This window comes from Eumetopias jubatus, unplaced genomic scaffold (assembly GCF_037043125.1).
Source record: "Eumetopias jubatus isolate StellerSeaLion01/CBP00866 unplaced genomic scaffold, mEumJub1_p1.0 scaffold_4, whole genome shotgun sequence".
Taxonomy (NCBI): domain Eukaryota; kingdom Metazoa; phylum Chordata; class Mammalia; order Carnivora; family Otariidae; genus Eumetopias; species Eumetopias jubatus.
The window spans coordinates 100,024,781-100,046,227 of NW_028274810.1; the positions used below are offsets into that span (position 1 = coordinate 100,024,781).

Here is a 21,447-nt window from a genome sequence, read left to right on the forward strand (position 1 = left end):
GTAGAGCTCGAAGAATACTAGAGAACCAGAATTTTTAGAAATGACGAGTCTGCCTCAAAGCAAGCCTGTCTCTGCCAAGGAAGCTGAGGTGGGAGTAACCTGGCCCCAAAGATCCATTCAGGCCCCATGACACCCTAGGCCCATGGCTGGGTGGCGAACCGCCCCCCCCCCTGCAGGAATCACAGTTTGAGTGTGGGGGCTCCCTCCGGACAGTGAGGCTCCAGTGGAAGACAATGGAATGACATCCATTTGTACAGGATGCCAGGATTTTGGGACAGAGCAAAATTCTGTAAAAATGGACCATGTAAAATGATTCACACACACTCAGGCTCATGGTCACACTCACACATTTCTGCAGGTTCCGAGCCTACCTCTCTATTGGAGGAAGCTTGGCTGGTCAGGAAAGGACAGTGAGGAAGGGGTCCCCAACCACGGGGAAGCCAGGACCCCTAGGTCCTGGTATGCATAGCAAAACTAGATATGTATCTTTGCCTGAGTAGGGCCGGCCCCTGAATGATGAATAGATCTTGCTGTGGGACCTGGGACTGGGGTGTGGTTTGTGACATAGGATCAGAGTAAGGGCTTGAACCAGATGGGCCTGTTGGGGAGTTGGGGTGAGGGTAGGCGGGGAATCTTGCTGGAACTCTGGTTTTTTTGTGTGTGGTGACACCTAGTGGCAGGTCACCGGTCTTCAATGCTGCCTTTCACAAAGAGAGAGCAAACTGACCATCAGCCCTTGGACACAGGTTGGGGGTGGAAGATTTTTACTCCCCGAAGCCCTGACTCCCAGTTTGAAGGCTTTGTGGAGTGTTTTAGAAGTCCTCTGGAGAACAGGAGAGCCCAAGGCACTCCAGTTGCTCGAATGGGAGCCCTTTGTCAAGGCTCAGTTTGCGTTATGGAGACTAGGTACTCTGGTCAGTGTCAACACAGTGACATTTGCCCCTAAATCAACATGGATATTGTAGAGAGGGAGAAGCTTAGACACCACAGGCCATCCTGATTTGCCAGCCAGCCAGCCGGGTGGTATCTGTTAAGTACCAGGCAGGGTGCTGGGCTATGGAGGACGGGGTGAGCTAAGTGGGCCCTGGCCTTCTAGTCGGGCAGGGGAGAGACGATAAGCAAGTACTCCAGCAAGACCCTCTCAGAAAATTGGGACTGGGCTATGTGACCCAGAGGGGTTGGCGGGGGGGGTGGGCACAGAACCTGCTTCAGTTACGCTGTCAGGAGAGGTTCCCTGGGAAGGCGTCTTTAAGCACATTGAAGGATGAAAAGAAGCCAGCCCGGGCTCAGGGGGATACCCAGTGCAAAGGCTGCTGGGGGAAAGAGTTTCTTGGTATGTTCTAGAAATAGACTCGGGTTAGGAGGGCAGGGTGCAAGGGGAGGTGTGAGAAGGAGGCAGGGCCGCCGATGCAGGCCTCGTGGGTCCTTGTGTGGGACAGTGGAGTGGAAGGAAGGGAGGAGGGGTCCATGTGAGAAGTGATGTCCCACAACTGGGCTTTCCCACTCAGCTGGCTAGGGAGTTAGGGTTTGTCCGCTACACTGGGGATGGCGGGGCTGCCTTCCATCAGTGGCCCTCTGGAGGTGGCTTACCCCTTTTCCTGGTTATCGGTGTTCATTAGGCTTTTTTCTGAGCCCAAAGGAGGTGACAGGTGAGAAGACAGTACAATAGGGAGCCTGGGTGGGGGGAAGGATGTGGGGGGAAGGAAGGCCCCAGAAGGAGACATGCTACATCAAGTATACAGCTCTAAGTAAGCCCCAGCTTGCCAGCTTTTTAGCCCCTCGTGGGGACTTTTGGGCCAGAGCCCGTGTGAGCTTATGGGAACTGAGCAGTTGACGGGGACCTCCAGGGAGGCACTGCCCAGGGCTCTGGCACATTTCTGAGTCTGCCTTCTGCACAGAGAGCAGGCCGGCCTGGGAGAGCCTGCTGGTCCAGGGCTTGCTGGCCCCTGAAGGATGGACGGCGTGAGGAGTGTCCTTGGCTCGCAAGCCAGGTTCCCTCGGTCCTCCCAGCGCAGCTCCTTGGCACCAGGGCTGCCGAGGCTCCACCCCCACCAGCTGCTGCGTTATTTCTGACTCATCCAGGGGTTACAAGTGTGTAACCCAAACCCCTCCACGCCCGGCTTCCTCTCCGCCAGCTCCTCCTAGAGGGGGGAAGCCCTGGGACTTTTCTCCTGGGACCTTTCTGCAGGTCGGGTCCCTGCTGTCCCCGGACGCAGCTGCTGCCTGCAGGGCGCTCCCCTCTGACGGGGGGTGGGCGCGTGAGGGTGACGGCCGTGAGCTCAGGTGGGTATCTGTGCCCCACAGCCCCGGCTTGCCTGTCCCCATCGAGGGACTCCTTGGAACCCAGCCCAGGCACCAGCCTCTTGAATTCATCAGGGGCTTTTGCGGAGAGGGGCCACCCTTGTGTTCGGGGCTGGGCCCCGATCTCTCGGTTTCTCCAGCCAGAGGCGCCGGCTGGCTGCCTCTGGTCATGTCACTTCTGCTCCTTGTGGAAGTTGCATGCTTTGAAAACCTGGGACACTTTGGGCTTCATTCAGCACATCTCCGGTGGCTCATCGCAGGGTTGTTGCTGAGGGGGTGGCTGGAAGGTCAAACTGGCCAGAAGTTCTGGGTCAGCTCAGTGCCCTGGGCCCAGCAGCTCCTCACAGAGGGTGCCAGCCCCCAGCGCCTGCTCCAGGACCGAGCCGCTCAGTCTGGCGGGCTGGGGCCAGCAGGGGTGAGGCAGGAACAGGCAACTTGCCACCTGCTCTGGGCTCTCAGCAGCGGGACCCTGAAGCCCTGCGGGCTGCCTGACAACTCCTGCCGAGTACCCGGTCTGTGTCTGGTGTGTCGTCCTGACCCCCGCTTCAGTGCCTCTCCTCGCCCTGCAGGAGTCCCCAGGGCTGGCCAGGGAATGAACCGCGAGGGGGCTCCCGGGAAGAGTCCGGAGGAGATGTACATTCAGCAGAAGGTCCGAGTGCTGCTCATGCTGAGGAAGATGGGGTCAAATGTGAGTGCCTTCGGGGTGCCGAGCAACAGATCCCCCAGGGAGGGTGCCTGATGGGGGCGGAACAGCGATCCATAGCCACCTCCTGTGACAGCCCTGCTCTGGGAAGGGGGATGTGGGGCTTGTGGTTTGGCTCTGTGGCCCATTCTTGTCACCCAGAGCCCTGCCCGTCCAGTTCGGGGGAGGACTGCTGGGGTGGCCTTCCCATCCCTGTGCCGAGCGTGGGCCGGGGGGGGGCGGTGTGAGCCCCTACAGGCCCTGACCTTACTCTCCTCCTGTCTCCGCAGGAGCTGCCCAGGGGGCGCTGGGCAGGATGGTCCCTAAGAGGACAGCATGATTCAGAAAGGGATGGGCTCCCTGCGCAGGCCCCGGGCTGCACGGAACCCAGTCTCAGATCTGATCCGAGCGGCAGGGCCTGGGCGGCCATGGGCCAGGCTTCGGGGTGGGGGCAGGGGGTGCTCGCTCGAACTGAAGGGTCAGGACTCGGGAACAGGGACCCCGGGATAGGAGGAGGTACCTTCGGGGAGCCCGTGCGTGCCGCCCCTCACCCGTGGCTGTCTCCCCCTTGCAGCTGACGGCCAGTGAGGAGGAGTTCCTGCGCACCTATGCGGGGGTAGTCAACAGCCAGCTCAGCCAGCTCCCCCAGCACTCCATCGACCAGGGTGAGTCCCGGCCAGGCTGCCCAGCCACGCCCTTCCCAGAGGCGCTAAGTTGTGGTTCTTGGGGAAAACTTAGCTCCTGGGGCCCATGAGGAGGGGCTGTAGCTGCCGCCCATCCACAAAGCTGAGCCCCAAGCCTGGGCCCATCTCCTTCCCCAGATGGGAGCCGAGGAACCCCTCAGGTAATGGTGGGATCCCCCCTTTCTAGGCCCGGAGGAGCCAAGAAATCGAGGCATCTGGGAGCCCCTGTGACTGCAGAGGCTCTGGGTTTTTGCATTTCCTCAATCTTTGGCTTGACCGCCGCCAACCCAGCACCTGGTGCAGGGAGAGCGTGAAACCACCCTCATGGGCTAGGACCTGTCCTGGGCACGGCTGTGCAGGGGCTTGTGTGTTCCTGGCTCCACCCAGGCGAGAGGCCCCAAGGGCTCTGTGTGTGTCCCTGAGGTCTCTGTCTGCCCTGGGGACTCATTTCCATTTTGGGTGCCCTCACCTGATCATAATAATGGTAGCAGGTAACACTCAGGTATTTATTGTCTAGCAGGCACCTGCTGGGTGCCGGACACACATCATTTCATTTACTTGTAGAGAGGTACTGGGGGTATTACTCGCACTTCGCAGGCAAGGAAACGGGTTCAGAAGCAGTAAGGGATCGCCCTGGTCTTACAGCCCGTTAGCAGAGGGCTCAGGATGCACAATCTGCTGCCCAGCTCAGGGCAGGGCTTGTCACTGTCTGTCCTGGGGTAGCAGGAGGCTGGGCACTTACGGGCTCTCCCATTCTGGAAGGCTTACTCTCACCCTGGAGCCCACAGTGTCCTCACTGGCTCTTCCATCTAGTCCTTTCCTTTTATTTTTTTCGCCTCATTGGCATTATCGGCCGTGAAATAGTGCGGCCTGTGGGGCATCAGATGTGAGCTGGCTCCCGGCAGCGGAGCGCCGAGGGGCATGTGGCTGATCCGTGGGGCCCAGGAGGAGAGCAGGTGTAGCACGAGAGGCTGCTTGTCTTGAAGCTGTCCTTGCTCTCCTGGAGATCACAGGCCTCAGTTCTGGCACAGGGCCCGGCTCCCCGGCTCTGACGCTGGCTGTCACCTGGCCTGTGCACCCAACTCAGCAGAAACGTACAGGGCGTCCCCATGGCTCCGGCAGCTCCCGACACAGCCACTCACCAAGCACAGTCTGCCTGGGTCACACTCATGCCGCAGCCTGTTCTGTACCAACGGCCAGGGGTGGAGTCTGCCCCTCCTGGGGTTTGTTTCTTTCTCACCCACGGCTGATCTGGGTTTCCAGCACGGGCCCACCCATACCCCCCAGGCTCCTGAACCATATCTCCCTGAAACCCTCAAAGCTCCTGGGTCCTTAGGACATTGCCTTTTCTCCCACCCTAACTTTAAGTCACTGAATTAACCAGAATTGGGGCTGGGTGATAAGGATGCCTCTAGGAGGATGCACTTCAAGGAAAAAAAAATCATAGTAAGTTGTAGAACTGTATGTCATTGTAGAAAGCACCCCCCAACACACACACACTCACACATGTATGTGTATGGGGAAAGAAAGCTGGAAGAACATAGACCAGGCTGTTAATAGGAAATTTTAATAGAGAGTAGAACTATGTAAGGGACTTTAACTTTCCAAGTCACACGTTTTTTGAAAACTAATTTTTTTTAAATTTTTTTATTGTTGTGTTAATCACCATACATTACATCATTAGTTTTTGATGTAGTGTTCCATGATTCATTGTTTGTGCATAACACCCAGTGCTCCACGCAGAACGTGCCCTCTTTAATACCCATCACCAGGCTAACCCATCCCCCCACCCCCCTCCCCTCTAGAACCCTCAGTTTGTTTCTCAGAGTCCATCGTCTCTCATGGTTCGTCTCCCACTCCGACTTACTCCCCTCATTCTTCCCCTCCTGCTATCTTCTTCTTTTTCTTTTTTCTTAACATATGTTGCATTATTTGTTTCAGAAGTACAGATCTGTGATTCAACAGTCTTGCACAATTCACAGCGCTCACCGTAGCACATACCCTCCCCAATGCCTATCACCCAGCCACCCCATCCCTCCCACCTGAAAACTAATTTTTTAACATTGCACATGCATTTCTTCTGTAATAAGGGGAAGTTTAAAAAAGCATTGAGAGAACTCTCTATCTCACCTAGGTAAGCCAGCAGTTGAGAATAAAAATGAACTGTGTGGAGTTAAGGTCATGATAGCCTCACCTGGCCTGAAACTGCTGAGCAGTCAGGAGTGAGCCATGGGCATGTGGGTGTGACCCCAGAATCTAGGCCCTCCTAGTTGTGGGGTGTCCAAGGGACAGCCAGGCTGGCCTCAGAGCCATCTCCCCAGGGAGCAGACTTCTGGAGCTGCACCAGGGCCCAGCTGATGTCTGGGGTGATTCTCTGCTGTCAGGGCCCCCTGCCTGCTGCCCTGGGTCCCCACGGACTCCCCTGAGCTGAACTGCACAGGAAGACACGCTGCTGCAGGAAGTCCTGAGGATTCCTGTGGACTGTTGGGGGCGAATGGGCAGCTGTGCCTGGAAGAGCTTTAGGAGGGTAGCATTATTTTTGTGTGCCTAAGGACACTGCAGACAGATGCACAACACAACAGCAGTCGGTACAGTCTCTCCCGTCGTGGGGGCACAACCCCGGGAGCAGGACCCTGCGTCTCTGCCCACACTGGGGGGCCAAATGGGTCTTGGCTAACATTCTAGCCTGTCCACCTTATCTGTTGGCAGGGCCGACCCTAGCTGATGCCACAGGGATGCTGCTGGCAGGGGCTCAGGTGCTGTCCAAATGGTAAAAGTCCCGGATCATTGCTTCCAGTGCATGGGATCCCAGCATAAGAGGCCCCTCCCCCCCCCGCCCCCCAAATAAAGGCCTAGGAGCAGTCAAGGTGACAGTGGGCTTGACAGTCTGGCAGAAATCTGGTGTGAGCACCTCCTGCCACAAGGTGGCACTGTGTCTCAGCAAATGCCCAGCGCTAGTCTCTGCAAGAGACAGAACAGACTCCTTGAGTTCCCCTCAGTGGGGGTCTGAGGCCACCCACCAACAGGACAGAGCTTGGCATTGGTCTACCATCGTAGACTCACACACGCTTCCCCTCTGGGGCTGGAGAGGTCTGGTACTGGGAGCCCTGCTGGCCCTCCCTAGCCCCAGGGAGGAGAGTGGGCTGGGCATCCCTTGCCCCACGCCCGGGCCTCCCGCCCTCCTGGTCTTCCCTTGGTGAACTGTGAAAGTGTGTACAGTATCTGCTGGGTCCGGGCAGGTGCCAGAGCCCGTGCTGTGTGGGCCCGCACTGTAGGGACTCCCTAACCAGTGCTGGCCTCTGCTGGTCTGAGACCTCCCATGCTAGCCTCCTTTTGGAAGCCCTCCTTCCCCTCCGTCGTCTTCTGTGATGCACCTCTCCCTGTCTCTCCATCTCCCCCAGCTCATCTTCTGCCCCTCTCCGCTCACTGTCTGTAAGTGCTCCTTTTCCCGCACCCCACTGGTGCTTTCCACATTCTGCCCTCCCTTCTGTCACACCTCCCCACTGGGGGTCTCACAGGCTCTGGCCGACACCCTCCAAATATATACCCTCAGCCCAGACCCTCTCCTGAGCCCCCAGAACTTTACATGCAACTCCCTCCTGATCATCTTGCCACAGACAACCCACACTCAGATCCGGATTCATGCTCTACCCCCACGAATCTATTCTTCCGCCTGTATTCTCAGTGACGGATATATCACCAAATAACCAGTGTGCCAGGGACTCCTCTTTGAAGTCCCAAGTGTCCATTGAGTTACCAAGTCCTTGTAATTCTTCTCCCTTAATGCTCCTCAAATCTGCTCTGTCTTCTCCACCTTGGTTTGAACCCTCATTTTGTTCAGAGCTCATACTCATTTTTGTCTTGATCCCTGCAAGCAGTTCCTGGCATCTTGCCTTCTTACCTTGCCCCCTCCCACGCACTTCCTACCCCTACCTCAGCAGGTCTTTCCCCAACTTAAAATCTTTCAGTGGCTCCCCACTGCCTTGCGGCTGAAATCCAGCCCCTCATGTGATCAGCAAGATCCCCTGACACGGTGGCCTCATGCACTGTAAACAGCCATAGCGAATGGCTTTCAGCTCCTGTCTCAGGCTGGTCTTTGTGCCTCTGCATTTGCCTCTGGGCTGCTGGGAGCTCAGCCCTGACCCCCAGCCTTCCCCTGCCTCTCGCAGGCTGGGCCAGGCCTCCTGTGGTTAGCATCACACACATGTACCCCAGCTGTGCTTCTCCTCACCCTGTCTCCTGGTCCATCTCTTGAGCAACTCTGAGCCCCTTCAGCTTGGGACTGTGGCTTCCCCCCTTTTGTATTTCTGGGGCTGGGCCCCCATGAGGCCCAGGGCATGCTTGTACAAATGAATGGACCAGGCTGTGGGTCTGAGGGCCCACTGTCCCCCAGAAAGGCAAGAATGTGGGGCCAGTTCTCTGAGCACTGTCTCCTGCTCCCCCAAGGTGGTCAAGCAGAGCTGCCGGCCAGGCAGGACTGACTCTGAGCCAAAGGAGATCAATACCTCTCTGGGAAGGTCGCCTTGGTGAGAAAGCCAGCTGGAAACACAGGGGTCGAGAGCTGTAGCTTCCAAAAAGCAGGCTCGCCAGAATGCTGAGTTCATTCCTTTCTTATTGCTGGTGCTACTCTCTCCATAACACATATTGATCTTTTTTCCTGGTTATAAAATAACGCACAGTCATTGTTGAAAGCGGGGAAAGGGAGAAGTAGCAGAAAAGCTGGACGGATTGAATCCGACCACACGGCTGCAAGCACTATTACCTCCTGCTCAAGTTCCCGTCAGCCTTTTAAAAATAGGCTTGTATTGGGGCACCTGGGGTGGCTCAGTCGTTAAGCATCTGCCTTGGGCTCAGGTCATGGTCCTGGGGTCCTGGGATCGAGTCCCACATTGGGCTCTTTGCTCGGTGGGGAGTCTGCTTCTCCCCATGCTGTGCACTTGCTCATGCTCTTCCTTCCTTCCTTCCTTCCTTCCTTCCTTCCTTCCTTCCTTCCTTCCTCCCTCCCTCCCTCCCTCCCTCCCTCCCTCCCTTCCTTCAAATAAATAAATAAAATGTTTAAAATAAAATAGGCTTGGGGGCGCCTGAGTGGCTCAGTCATTAAGCGTCTGCCTTCGGCTCAGGTTAGGATCCCAAGTCCTGGGATCGAGCCCCGCGTCGGGCTCCCTGCTCAGCGGAGAACCTGCTTCTCCCTCTCCCACTCCCCCTGCTTGTGTTCCTGTTCTCACTGTGTCTCTCTGTCAAATAAATAAATAAAATCTTTAAAAAAAATAGGCTTGTATTGGGGCACCTGGGTGGCTCAGTTGGTTAAGCGACTGCCTTCGGCTCAGGTCATGATCCTGGAGTCCTGGGATCGAGTCCCACATCGGGCTCCCTGCTCAGCAGGGAGTCTGCTTCTCCCTCTGACCCTCCTCCCTCTCGTGCTCTCTATCTCTCATTCTCTGTCTCTCAAATAAATAAAATCTTAAAAAAAAATAAAATAAAAAATAAAAAAATAGGCTTGTATTTACATTATAAATTTGGGACCATACAGTATAAATATTTTAATATCCATTTTAACATCTGTGTTTTATTTATGGTAATTTTATAGTATTTTCTTAAAGATTTTATCTACTTATTTGAGATAGTGAGTATGAGCGGGGGAGAGGGGCAGAGGGAGAAGGAGAAGCAGACTCCTCACTGAGCAGGGAGCCCGATGCAGGGCTTGAACCCAAGACCCTGGGATCACGACCTGAGGCCAAAGGCAGACGCTTAACTGACTGAGCCACCCAGGCACCCCAATAATTTTATAGTATTTTAAAACAATTTTCTTTTTCTTTTTTTTAAAGATTTTATTTATTTATTTGACAGAGAGAGAGAGAGAGAGAGAGCACAAGCAGGGGGAGCAGAAGAGGCAGAGGGAGAAGCAGGCTCCCTGCTGAGCAGGGATCCCGAAGTGGGGCTCGATCCCAGGACCCTGGGATCATGACCTGAGCCGAAGGCAGCCTCTCAACCAACTGAGCCATCCAGGCGCCCCTTAAAACAATTTTCAAGAAAACATTTTCGCGATCGCATAACATGTGGCCCCCTGGCTGTGCCATAATTCGTTGACCAGTCCTTTCCCGCTGGACATTTCTTTTTTTTTTTTTTTAAGATTATTTATTTATTTATTTGTTACAGACAGAGAGAGAGCACAAGCAGGGGGAGCAGCAGAGGGAGAGGGAGAAGCAGGCTCCTCACTGAGCAGGGAGCCTGACACAGGACTTGATCCCAGGACCCTGGGATCATGACCTGAGCCGAAGGCAGACGCTTAATGCCTGAGCCACCCAGGCGCCCCCCCCCGTTGGAGAGTTCTTTCTCATTTTGCCATTAATTACAGTAACAGCAAACACCTGTTGAGCTCCTCCTGTGTTCCCTGGCTTCCTTGCCACGTAGCACACAGTGTGACCCTGTGAGTCCCCGAGATCATCCTGGGAAGCAGGTGCCGTCACGGCCCCACCTTGGAGAGGATAGAACAGGCCCGGAGAGGGTTAGGCCGGCGCTGGGCTGCAGGCTGTCAGGGCGGGCACCGGTGTGCCAAGCGCCAAGCAACCGTCCTTGCACGTAGCTTTTCCTTGTCATCATTTATTTTAAGGTGAATTCTTGGAGTGGCTTTAAGGTCATGTGCGTTTTTAAGCAGGACTGCGTTTTATCTGAGGAACACGGGTGATTTAGGCAATTAATGTATTTCAGGAAGGTGCAGAAAACATTTGGAGTTTTTCGCTGCCTTTTAATCCTGGGCCCTTCACCCGAGGTGCCTTTGAATGTGCTGGTTCTCTGAGCGCTCTCTCCCGCCGCCCCCCCCCCCCGGGACTGTGCAAAACCCCCCCGTGACAAGGTGCCCGCAGAACTCTTGTGCAGTGCCGTGGATACGCTCTTGTCCAGGTGTCCTGGGGCTCTGGTCTAGACGTGGCCCATTTGTGAAGGAAGCTTCTGTCCCTTCCCTGCCCAGGGGCCTCCCAGGACATCCTTGGTCTGCCGCCGCCCCCGCTTCTTGGCCCTGGGAGCCACGGTGCTGGCATGCTGGCTGCTCAGGCCTCTTCTAGCCTCTGTCCGATCACACTCCTTCTCCAAGAGACTTTCCAGGGAAGGTCCCCAGGCTGGAGCCAGCTGGGCTGTCCCAGGGCTCTTCTGACTTTTCCGCCTGGAAGCCAAAGCTGCTGCTCAGGGTATGCTGCCAGAGAGCCTAAAATAGGTCATTTGGTCTCAGGGTTACACTGGGAACCTTGTTAAAATAGTTGTGGTCACAGGCAAACCCGCAGGAAGCCAGCGACTCCGGGGGAGGGCCCACCGCCACGCGGGCTTCACGGTTGACCAAGGCAGTGCCCTCCTCTGCTCATCCCCCCGTCGCGGCCCTCTCAGCGCCCCTGGCGAGGTGCTGGCACCGTGGGGCCCATTCCACAGCCAGCCTTCTTCCTGGAGTCCTCTCCCACGCCCTCCAGCTTCTCTTTCACTTCCTCCACGGAGCCCTCTCTGACTCCTTCCGGGGTCAGCCTGGGCCCCCCTCTCGCTCCGGAGCTCCCTGTGACCTTTCGTGCAGTGTCGCTGCTGTCACGTTGTTGGGAGCCCTTTGGGACCCAGGTCTGTGCTGTGTTCCCAGTGACACGTGCTGCCCCTAGTCCAGATTCTGGCACAGAGCTGGAGTTTCCTGAATCCCTGTACAGGCCGGGCCTCCAGGAGGCGAGTCCTGTAAGAGTGGGGACCGTCTGCTGGGGGTTCTGCGTCCTCTCTTCCCCCAGGTGGGGCTCCAAGGCTTCTCCCAGAGGCTCCCGGCGATGACAAACTCTGGACTGAAATGGCAGTCAGGCCTCGGGAGAATTCCAGTCTAGGGAACGGGAAGATGATTTTTTTTTTTTAACTTTAATCAACACTTAGATGAGAATTACCTGTAACCTAGTAATAATAAAATTGAACGAAAAAGATCACATATACATTGAATCAGACTGAAAAGCCAATCAGAAGAATTGGGTATACGATAACCCAGGTCACAGAAAAAGAAAAAAGCATCCCAAGACCAGGTCAAGGGTATGCTGAAATGTAGGGCCAGTTGCCCCGTCCAGCCTCTTGTCCTGGCCTGGGAAGGGCTGCTTTGACCTTTCTTTACCCAGCCTAGTGGGTTCTAGTGCATAGAACCAGAACAGGGGCCTCAGAGGTCTCAAAGCCCCTCCCGCAACATGGCATTGACCTCCCAACACCCCACCAAAGGCAGACCTCTGTCCTGGAGCGGAGCGTCAGGGGGCGGCTCAGTCCAGCATCCATGGGACAGTGTTGCTCGCTTTGGCCCACCAATCCATGTGCTGGGCGTGGTGCCAGGTGATAGCCCCCGCCCTCGAGCTGCCAGTCCAGCGGGGCAGACGGATACACGAACAAATGCACAGATTGAAATATGACTCATCCTGAGGGGAGGGAAGCCCACCCAGAATTGCCTGAGCCCTGATGGATGTGTGGGAATGTGTGTAGGGGGGAAATTGGAGGAAGCCTCTGGAGCCTGCCCAGCGTGAGCGTTGGGTGTCTTCGTGTCCCCTTAAGAGACTGGTGGGGTAGTGGCCAGGTGGGTGGTGAGTGGCCGGAAAGGCACATGGGCTCTGGACAGAGTTCATCTTGAGGACTGCGAGAGGTCCTCACGGATCCGAAGGGGAGGGATGGCTAGGTCAGGTTGTCATCCATTTAGGGCGAGCACTGGGGAGAGGTCACAGGACAAAGGGTAAGGCAGGGAGATAGCTGGAAGGTCACAGTGACACCCACGTGTGAGGTGAGGCAGATATTTTTCAGAGGCGGGACATTCAGGACCCAGGACCTGCAGGCAGCGTGAACAGGTGGGGGTGAGGTTTGAGACCCAGGGCCCAGTGGGAGCTGCTGCGGGAGGCAGGAAGGGGAGCTCTGAGTGGCAGGTGCCTGGGGCTGTCTGGCAGGGGCGGGAGCCAGGTCAGAGCTCAGGTGCAAGGTGGGAGCGGGTGCAGGAGTGTGGGCCAGGGGGAGGCGGGGAATCAAGGGAGGTCGTACAGGGAGAGCAGGCAGCGTGAGAGGAAGACGGAGCCTGGCGAGCACAGCACTGAGGGCAGCTCTGGAAGGAGGGGAGGGGCAGGAGGGGCATTGTCAGGGTCCCCCAGGCCTGTCATGAAAGGGTCAGTGGCGACTTTTCTAAAACAGTTTGTGTGGAGCCTGGGCTGGGAGCCAGACTGCCGTGGGCCTGGGATCAGTGAGGAAACAGAAGTGGGAGGACAGAAGCTTCTTTCAGAATGCTGGAGGACAAGGGACATCGGCTCAGGGTTGGGGGCCAAGGGACGGCCTGCGGCATTGAGTTCTCGGCGTATGGGCCACAGACCACCAGCCCTGATTCACGGAGGGTATTTGTTAAAAATGCAGACTCCTGGGCCCCACCCCAGCTCTGCTGAAGCAGAGTGCCTGCCAGGTGAGCCTGGGAATCTGCATTTGAAATACGCCCCCGCCCCACCCCCAGGGTGATTCTGATGCCCACTAGAATTTGAGAATATACCAGGACTTTAGATGAAGACCTGGTCATTCCTGACCCCTCCCACCCACTCCTGCTAGGGTCTGTCCCTTCTGCATACAGCCAAGCTCTCTGGTCTAGGAGAACTTACATTTTTGGGGGGACCGAAGAATTTGAGGAAAACAAATACCTCACTTGGGAAAACCAGCCCAGAGGTAGAGGATGTGTGTATGTGTTGGGCTCGGCGGGGGTGTGGGAGGGCGTGAGGTGGGTTTGAGGGAGCTTGCCTGGGACTAGAGCAGAGCAGGTGTACTAGAACTCCCAAGCTGTGACACCGTCCCCCCGGCCCAGAAGCTGTTTATGATGCTTTCTGCTGCAGACGCCATCCTGGCCGGTCAGATGGGTGGGCTAGGGGGCGTCCGTCACATTTCACAGGTGAGAAAATGGAGGTAGGTGTGCGGGCACGTTGCCCAGGTGGGCAGGGTCAGACCCAGGCCCAGGTGCTGGGGTGCCAGGGTCCACCAAGAGAGCCTAAGCCCAGGGAGGCCCTCACTGGCTCCGGTTAGGAGGCCCAGTGCCTCTGCTAGGAGCCCATCCCACGTCTGGTGCTATGTGCTCACCTTCGGGCAGCCTGAGCGCCTGGTGATGTGGTTGTCAGTCTGGAGCCCAGTAGGCGCCACGGAGCCTGGAGCCTGGTTTGGCTGCTGAGACCTTGGTGGATCTGCGGCCGCTGTCCCTATGGCAACCAGTATCGTGCCGTCTCTAGGTAAAAGCCATCCCCTGGGAACTTTAGGCATCAGCGTTGAGATGTATAGAACCCCCGGGGCTCCTAGACCGTGGCTGCTAAAAACAGCGCGTGCCACGCAGCGGGTTTGTCTGGAAGGAGGCCTAGCCCAGTGGTACTGGAGCCTCATCCCCATGGAAATTTTCCCCCTTGGAGGAGGGTCTGGGACCTGTTTTTCCAGAAGCCTTGCTGCCTGGCTCATCTCCCTGGAGCTGGTAGCTGAGCCACTGCAGTCTTGGGTAGCTAGGTAGCAGACCCTAGCTCATATCGGTGGCAAGCTCCTGGGGCTCAGGAGGAAGGACCGCAACCGACAGTCCTCGGCCAGAGAAGGGGCAGACCTGGGAGGTGGGAGTTGCCCTGGACACTTTGGAGCATGTGGCCATGTTTCCTCTCTAGCCCGTCAGCCGTGTGTGTGGAGGATGGCCGGGGCTTGGCAGGCCAGATGCCGGGGACTGTTTGGAAGCCCTTAGCTGAAGCGAGCTTCCTTGGTCGTCTCCGGCTTCCAGCAGCCATGGGAATTTGAAACCTCTGAGGTTTCGCGGTTCCATTTCTGAGTTTTCCAGTCCCTAGTTGTTCACTCTCACGAGGAAGGTGCGAGGCCCCTTCGGAGGTCAGGAGCTCCCTGGCCCCAGAACATGGGACTCTGGAGCAGTCCTAGGAAACTCTGGCCAGCGAGGGGCGCAGGGGTTTCAGAGCCCGCCCCGTGGTTGTGGGAGGCGGGGCCTGCACGAGCTCATGGCTCCGAGTTGGGTGATGGGGACACCCCCACCAGTGACTGATGTTCCTGGGAGTCCCCCTTTATTTCAATGACATCTGTGCAGGGCTGTATCCTGGACCGTGGGGCCCAGGGGCCAGCCGCCTGTGGGAGCTGGACCAGGCTTTCCATACCATGGGACCAATTTCTAGGCAGGGTCTGCCCTAAGAGCTGTCTTCCCTCCCTATCCACCTTTGAGTGCTGGTTCTAAGGTGGCCTTTGCAGCATCCAGAGCTGGAAGAGCTCTCGGGGTCTGTTTGTCCCCCTGCAGGGAGGCGCTTTGGTGGAATGCAGGCAGGAACTGTGTGGTCGGCTCATCAAAGCTGCCTAGGAGGCCTCCCCCCCACTCCTCCCATGCCTGCCTCTCGCTGGGCAGGGTCCCTCCTGGAGAGGGAGGGTGGGATCCGGAGCTGACCTCATCTGCCCCGAAGCTTGCGCTCCAGGGTCTGTGCATTTCTGAGGCCAAGCTCTGCCTTTCCTGGAAAAGGAAAGGGGCTGAGGGGCTCCACTAGGATTTCTCCAGACGGGTTTGTGTCACAGGCCATGTGCACCCTGTCCACATTGGCCTCGGGGCTGCAGCTACCTCCTTGCTCCTCTTTCCTGTTCTTTGTTATCCAGGATCACCGAGCCGGCTAGAAACAGACAGCTGATAGGGGAGTGTTCTGGCAATTCAGGAAATATATCGAGGTGCTTGTGTATTAATGAAAAGACCTTTGAAAGACTTTATGTTAGAGCCTCAAAGAGCAAGAGGGATTCTCCAGACGCTGGGGGTTGTGTGTGTGCGCCCGGGGCATTCTCCATACCATGCTGCCCCCTGCCCCCAGCCCCCTACACCCTGTAGGGAGCCACGCTTCTTGAGGGCCAGGTGCAGGTGCCTCCATAAGCCGGGGACACGGCTGAGGGTGGTGCTGGTGGTGGTGTGTGGAGCCTGTTCTGGGCTTTGGATTCTGCTGCTGTGAATTCATCCTGAGCTTGCAAACAGACCAGTGAGCCCATTGTCTGTCTCCCACCCCCGGCGGGGGGTCAGCTTCTCTTTTCTAAGCTCCTGCATAGTTGTCATTTTTCTCTGCCCAGTCACTTGACTGGATTCTGTTAAAGGGGCAAAGCTGGCATCGGGTGTGGGACGGGTGCCGTGCCCTGGTTCAGAGAGCTATGTTCTCACCAGCGCCTTGGCCCTGTTTCCATGGCAGGTGAACCGTGGGACTGGGGAGACATCTGGCAGAGCCCTAGGCCAGGGTGGGAATTGGGGGCTGGAGGCAGGGGTCTGGGCTCTGGGGTCTTCCCGGGATGGTGCTTTGGGCTCCATGTTGAATTCTCTCCAACTATCCCAGAGCTGTTTTGGTGGTGTTCTTTAAATCCTGGGTCTTGGTTCCATTCTGATAGGGGCTGAGGGATGGGTCCAGTCTCTGCCGGGAAGCCTGAGACGCCACAGTGCCCTGGGTGACTGGAGCAGGTCAGTTATTGCCTTCTCCCGAGGAGAAATGACGGTGTGTGGTAGTGGTGAAGGCGCAGACTTCAGGGTCTAGTCAGGGTCCTCCCTGTGCTACTGACTCACCGAGTTGCTTCTAGTCTCTGAGCTTCAGGCTCCTCATCTATAAAATGAGGATTCATCCTGTGTCCCAGGAACTCTCTAGGTGCTTCGAACATGCGAGTGAACAAGATAAAGTCCCTGATTCCATGGAATGTGCTTTCCAATGGGGAATCAGATCACATCAATATATAACTCTGTAGGTCATGCTGAAGCAGGCTACAGCCCTCTGAGGGACTGACGCAGGGCACTTTTTAGAAACTGTGTTCAGGGAGGGCCTGAGGAGCTGATTTTGCCCAGACTCTGGTATGAAGAGCAAGAGCTATGACATGAACTTGGGGAAGAGCACTGAGGCAAAGGAAACAGCAAGTGCAAAGGTCCTGAGGTACAAGTTACTTGTGCCTAACGGACAGAGAGTCCAGGAGACCCATGGGCTGGAGTGGAGTGAGGAGAGGGGTGTGTATAAAAGGTGAAGAGGCCGCCAGAGACCAGAGCATGTTGGGTCTTGCAGGCCAGGTATGGAGTTTGGCGTTTGCTTTGAGCGCAATGAGAAATCTTGCATTAAGAAGCCTTTGGAGAGTTTTGAGCAAAGCAGTGGCAGGGTCTGACGTGTTTTTAAGAACTTCTTTCTGACTCCTGTGTGGAGAATGGACAATCGGAGCCAGAGTGGGGAGATCCAGGAAATGGGGTACAGGAAGCTAGCGAGGGACAGTGATAGCCTGGACTGGGTGGTGATAGGGGAAGTAGTGATGTATTCAGGATATAGTTTAAAAGTAGAGCCAGGGGCGCCTGGATGGCTCAGTCACCGGTAGTTGAGCATCTGACTCTTGATTTCGGCTCAAGTCGTGAACTTGTGGTTGTGGGATTGAGCTCTGTGTTGGGCTCTGCTGAGCACAGAGCGTGCTTAAGGATTCTCTGTCTCTTCCTTTGCCCCTCCTACCTCCCCCACCCCCTGCTGTGCTCTCATTCGTGCTCTCTCTTTCTCATAAATACGTACATACATACGTACACACGTACATACGTACATACGTACGTACATACATAAAAAGTAGAGCCAACATGAGGCACCTGGCCGGCTCAGTTGGAAGAGCATGCAACTCTTAATTAATCTCAGGGTTGTGAGTATGAGCCCTACGTTGGGTGTAGAGATTACTAAAACAAAATAAAAACAAAAACACTTCAAAAAAAATAAGAGGGGCACCTGAGTAGCTCAGTCGATTGGGCATCTGACTCTTTTTTTTTTTTAAGATTTATTTATTTGAGAGAGCGAGAATGAGAGAGAGAGTACATGAGAGGGGAGAGGGTCAGAGGGAGAAGCAGACTCCTCACCAAGCAGGGAGCCCGATGCAGGACTCGATCCTGGGAGTCCGGGATCATGACCTGAGCCGAAGGCAGTCGCTTAACCAACTGAGCCACTCAGGTGCCCTGGGCGTCTGACTCTTGATTTTGGCTGGAGTTGTGGTCTCGGGGTTGTGAGATCGAGCCCTGTGTAGGCTCCGCACTGGGTGTGGAGCCTGCTTGAGATACTCTCTCTCCCTCTCCCCGCTCTCTCTCTCTCTCTCTCTCTCTCTCTCTCTCTAATAAAATAAAATCTTTTAAAAAAATAATAAAAGTAGAGCCAATAAGATTTGCTGGTGTGCTATATGCAGAGTGTGTGTGTGTGCGTGCACACAGGACGGGGGTGGGGGTGGGGAATCAGGAAGTACCCCCCACGCAGGGGTTTTGAGCAACTAGAGGACGGCTGAGGGTGGAGTGGGCTTGGGAGCCGCACCATTTGGCATTCCACCAGCACCATATGAGGGTTCCAACTTCTCCACCTCCTCCCTAACTCCTGTCATTGTCACTTTCTGATTCCAGCCCCATCCTAGTGGGTGTGAAGTGGTGTCTCATTGTAGCTCTGATTTGCATTTCCATAGTGACTAATGATGTTGAGCATCTTTTTGTGTGTTTGTTGACCATTCTTATATCTTTGAAGAAATCTCTATTCAAGTTCGTTGCCCATTTTAAAAATTGAGTTGACTTTTTACTATTATCGCGTTGTGTTGTTTATATATTTTAGGTACTGGTCCCTTACCAGATATATGACTTATGTATCTTACATACAGATATATTGTAATTTATTTTAATTTTGTTTTTTAAAGCTTTTTTTTTTTTTAGGTTTATTTATTTAAGTAATCTCTAAACCCAACGTGGGGCTCGAACTCACCACCCTGAGATCAAGAGTCACCTGCTCTTCCAACTGAGCCAGCCAGGTGCCCCCCACCTTTTCACTTTTTCGGTAGTATCCTTTGAAGCATAAATGTTTTTAGGTTCGAGAAAGCCCAGTTTAATTGATTTTTTTCCTTTATCACTTACGCTTAGGGTATCATATCTGAGAAATCATTTCCTAACCCAAGGTCATGAAGATTTACTCCTGTGTTTTCTTGTAAGAGTTTTATAATCTTAGCACTTATATGTAGGTCGTTGGTGCATTTTGAGTTAATTTCTGTATATGGTGCAAGGTAAGGGTCCAACTTCATCCTTGACATGTGAATATCCAGTTGTCCCAGAACCATCTGTTCACTTCTTTCCCACCCAATTGTCTCGATACCCTTGTCAACACTTAACTGACCCTAAGTGGGAGGGCTTATTTCTGAACTCTTTGTTCTGGTCCATCATCCTGCATGTCTCTCCTTACGCCGGTCCCGCCGCGTCTTGTTTGCTGTAGCTTTGTAGTAGATGTAAAACCCCCAAAGTGTGGGTCCAACTTTGTTCTTCTTTCTCAAGATGATTTTGGCTGTTCTGGATCCTTTGCATTTCCCTACGAATTTTAGGAGCAGCTTGTCAATTTCTGTGAAAAAGGCAGCAGGGATTTTGATAGGAGTTGTGTCAAATTTCTTCCTATGATGTTTTTGAACAGTGATGTTTTGTACTTTTCCGAGTACAAATTCCATACCTCATTTGTTAAATTTATTCCTAAGTGTTTTATTATTTTTGATGCTATTGTAAATGAAATGGTTTCCTTCATTTCATTTACAGATATTCATCGCCAAGGTATAGAAATACCAATGGTGTTTGTATATTGATCTGGTATCCTGCAACTTTATTTGTTCTAATAGTTTTTTAGTGGATTCCTTAGGATTTTCTGTATACAAGGTCCATGTCACCTACAAATAGAGTTTTACTTCTTCCCCTTTCTAATTTGGATGCCTTTTATTTCTTTTTCTTGCCCAATTGCCCTGAATTGAACTTTCAACACAACGTTGAATGGAAATGGCAGGAGTGGACATCCTTTTCTTCTTCCTAATCTTGAATGGGGAGAGCTTCCAGTCTTTCACCATTAAGTATGATAACAGCTGTGGGTTTTTAGTAAATGCTCTTTATCAGATTGAGGAAGCTCCCTTCCATTACTAGTGTGTTGAGCGTGGTTCCATGAAGGGGTGTTGGATTTTGTCAGATGTGTTTTCCGTGCCTGTTCAGACAATTGTATGGTTTTTGTCTCTTTTTTCAGGTGTTAAAACACCCTTGCATTTCTGGGATAAGTCTCACTTGTTCAGAGTATGGAATCCTATTTGTATATTGCTGTATTGTTTGCTAGAACTTTGTTGAGTATTTTTGCATATCACAGGTATTATGAATATCTGTATTCGTAAGAGAGACGGGTGTGTGTTCTCTTTTTCTCGCGATGCCTTCACCTGGTTTTGGCCATCTTTATCTTTCGGTATGTTAGAGAGTGTTGAACAGGAGAGGCTGCTCAGCTTCTCTCCTCCCGTGCTCACCTGCGTCAGGTGGGGAGGGATGGACGGAAGCTCTGAGCCCGAGTCCAGACAGTGCCAACAGAGCTAACAATGGGATGGACACAGCCTCATCTGTAAAATGGTATAGGAAACTAGCTGACAGCCTGGAGGCATGTGCTGGGCCTTCCTGTTCTGAGCCTTGTGATTGCCAGCAGGGAGAGCACCCTAGGGATCTGCCACATACTGGACTTTAAGGGAGCAGGAGGGACCGTGGGGACCAACCTGATGCCCCCAGCTCTAAAGCTCTAAGAGCTCAATTTACAACAGCTAACTGAGCAGCACGCCCTCCCTGTTAGGCTGCTGGCCCAAATTTCATGGAGAAGAGGAGAGAGAAAAGCAACATCCTTGCCTAGAGGCCTGCACAGTTCCTGGTCAGGCCCTTGTGGAATGGTGAGTGCAGGCCAGCCGATGATAAGGACAGGTCAGACAAGGTTCTGGCAGGGCCTGTCCCCTCTTGGTGAGGCCTGGGAAAAACAGCAAGTCCTTTGGGAACGGAACAGGGCACAGGATGGGCAGCAGCTCTGTGGGCCCTTTCCGCACCCGGCTCCAGCAGCAGAGTGGGAGGCTCTAAAAATGGAAGCTGCCGATTTTCCCACCCCAGCCGGGGCCGGGAGACCAGCCAGCACCGTGGCACCAGTGGGACTCTGGCAAATCTTCTGTTTCAGGTGTCTTGCTAAATAGGAGTCATCGGAGTCCCTGTGTGACCTTGAGGAGGTCACTTCCTTCCCCGACTCAGAGCGTCACCCCGGTACACATGCCAGGCAGGCCACCGTGTTGCGAGTCCCAGCCCCTGGTCTGTTCCCTCTGCAGACTCACCATTCCCTCCTAGGGTAGCCAACGCTATTTCTGTGCCTGCAGCTCAGCAGAGAGGCCTCAGGTCCCTGCGAGAGAGCCCACGAGGCAGGCAAGGAAAGAAGCAGGTAGGCTGCCACCGCTCATGGCTGACCACTCCCCTTCCCCAGCCCCCGCCGGCCCCTCTGGAGTAGCGAGCTGGGCAGGCGGCGCGCCCCAGGAAGAACCGGCGTCTGGTAGGTAACCAGCTCAGCTGCTCTGCAGGCTATGATGTCATCTTGGATTCTGTGGTTGCTAGGAAAATTCTGCCTGCAGTGATATTTCATGGTCCTAGGACCGAGGCGAGAACAGAACGTTCCCAAGAAGACAAGGGGAAGGATTCGCAGGACTTCCCAAGCAAAGGAGCCCCCATCCCAAGAAGTCAGATAATTGGAGCTTCTTGCTAGATGCTTATTCCCCTTTTCAGGAATGGAAGTTGTGCTGGTAACAGCAGAACCCCCTCAAGGCAGATTGGGGTGCCAGTGGGGGGCTGGTTGCCTTGGCAGGACCTTGGTGCCCTGGTGGCCAGAGTGAAGGCCCATCTCTGTGATGTTGCGTCCTTGTGGGTGAGCTCTCCTCCTGCAGCACCCACAGTTGGGTGCCTCTGCCAGCCCTTGGTGTGGTGGGACGGTTAGGAAGGAG

The 21,447-nt window shown here is 54.6% G+C and overlaps 1 protein-coding gene across 2 annotated transcripts in view; it reads left to right on the plus strand.

The window, feature by feature from the left end:
- CTNNBIP1 (catenin beta interacting protein 1) overlaps window positions 1-21,447 on the plus strand; it is a 50,725-nt gene that overhangs the window by 25,453 nt on the left and 3,825 nt on the right. For both annotated transcript variants that reach the window (XM_028108165.2, XM_028108164.2), the window contains 2 exons: window positions 2,871-2,989; window positions 3,558-3,648. In XM_028108165.2, coding sequence (XP_027963966.1) covers window positions 2,894-2,989; window positions 3,558-3,648 — 187 coding nt within the window. In that variant the 5' untranslated portion in view covers window positions 2,871-2,893. The remainder of the gene's footprint in view (window positions 1-2,870; window positions 2,990-3,557; window positions 3,649-21,447) is intronic.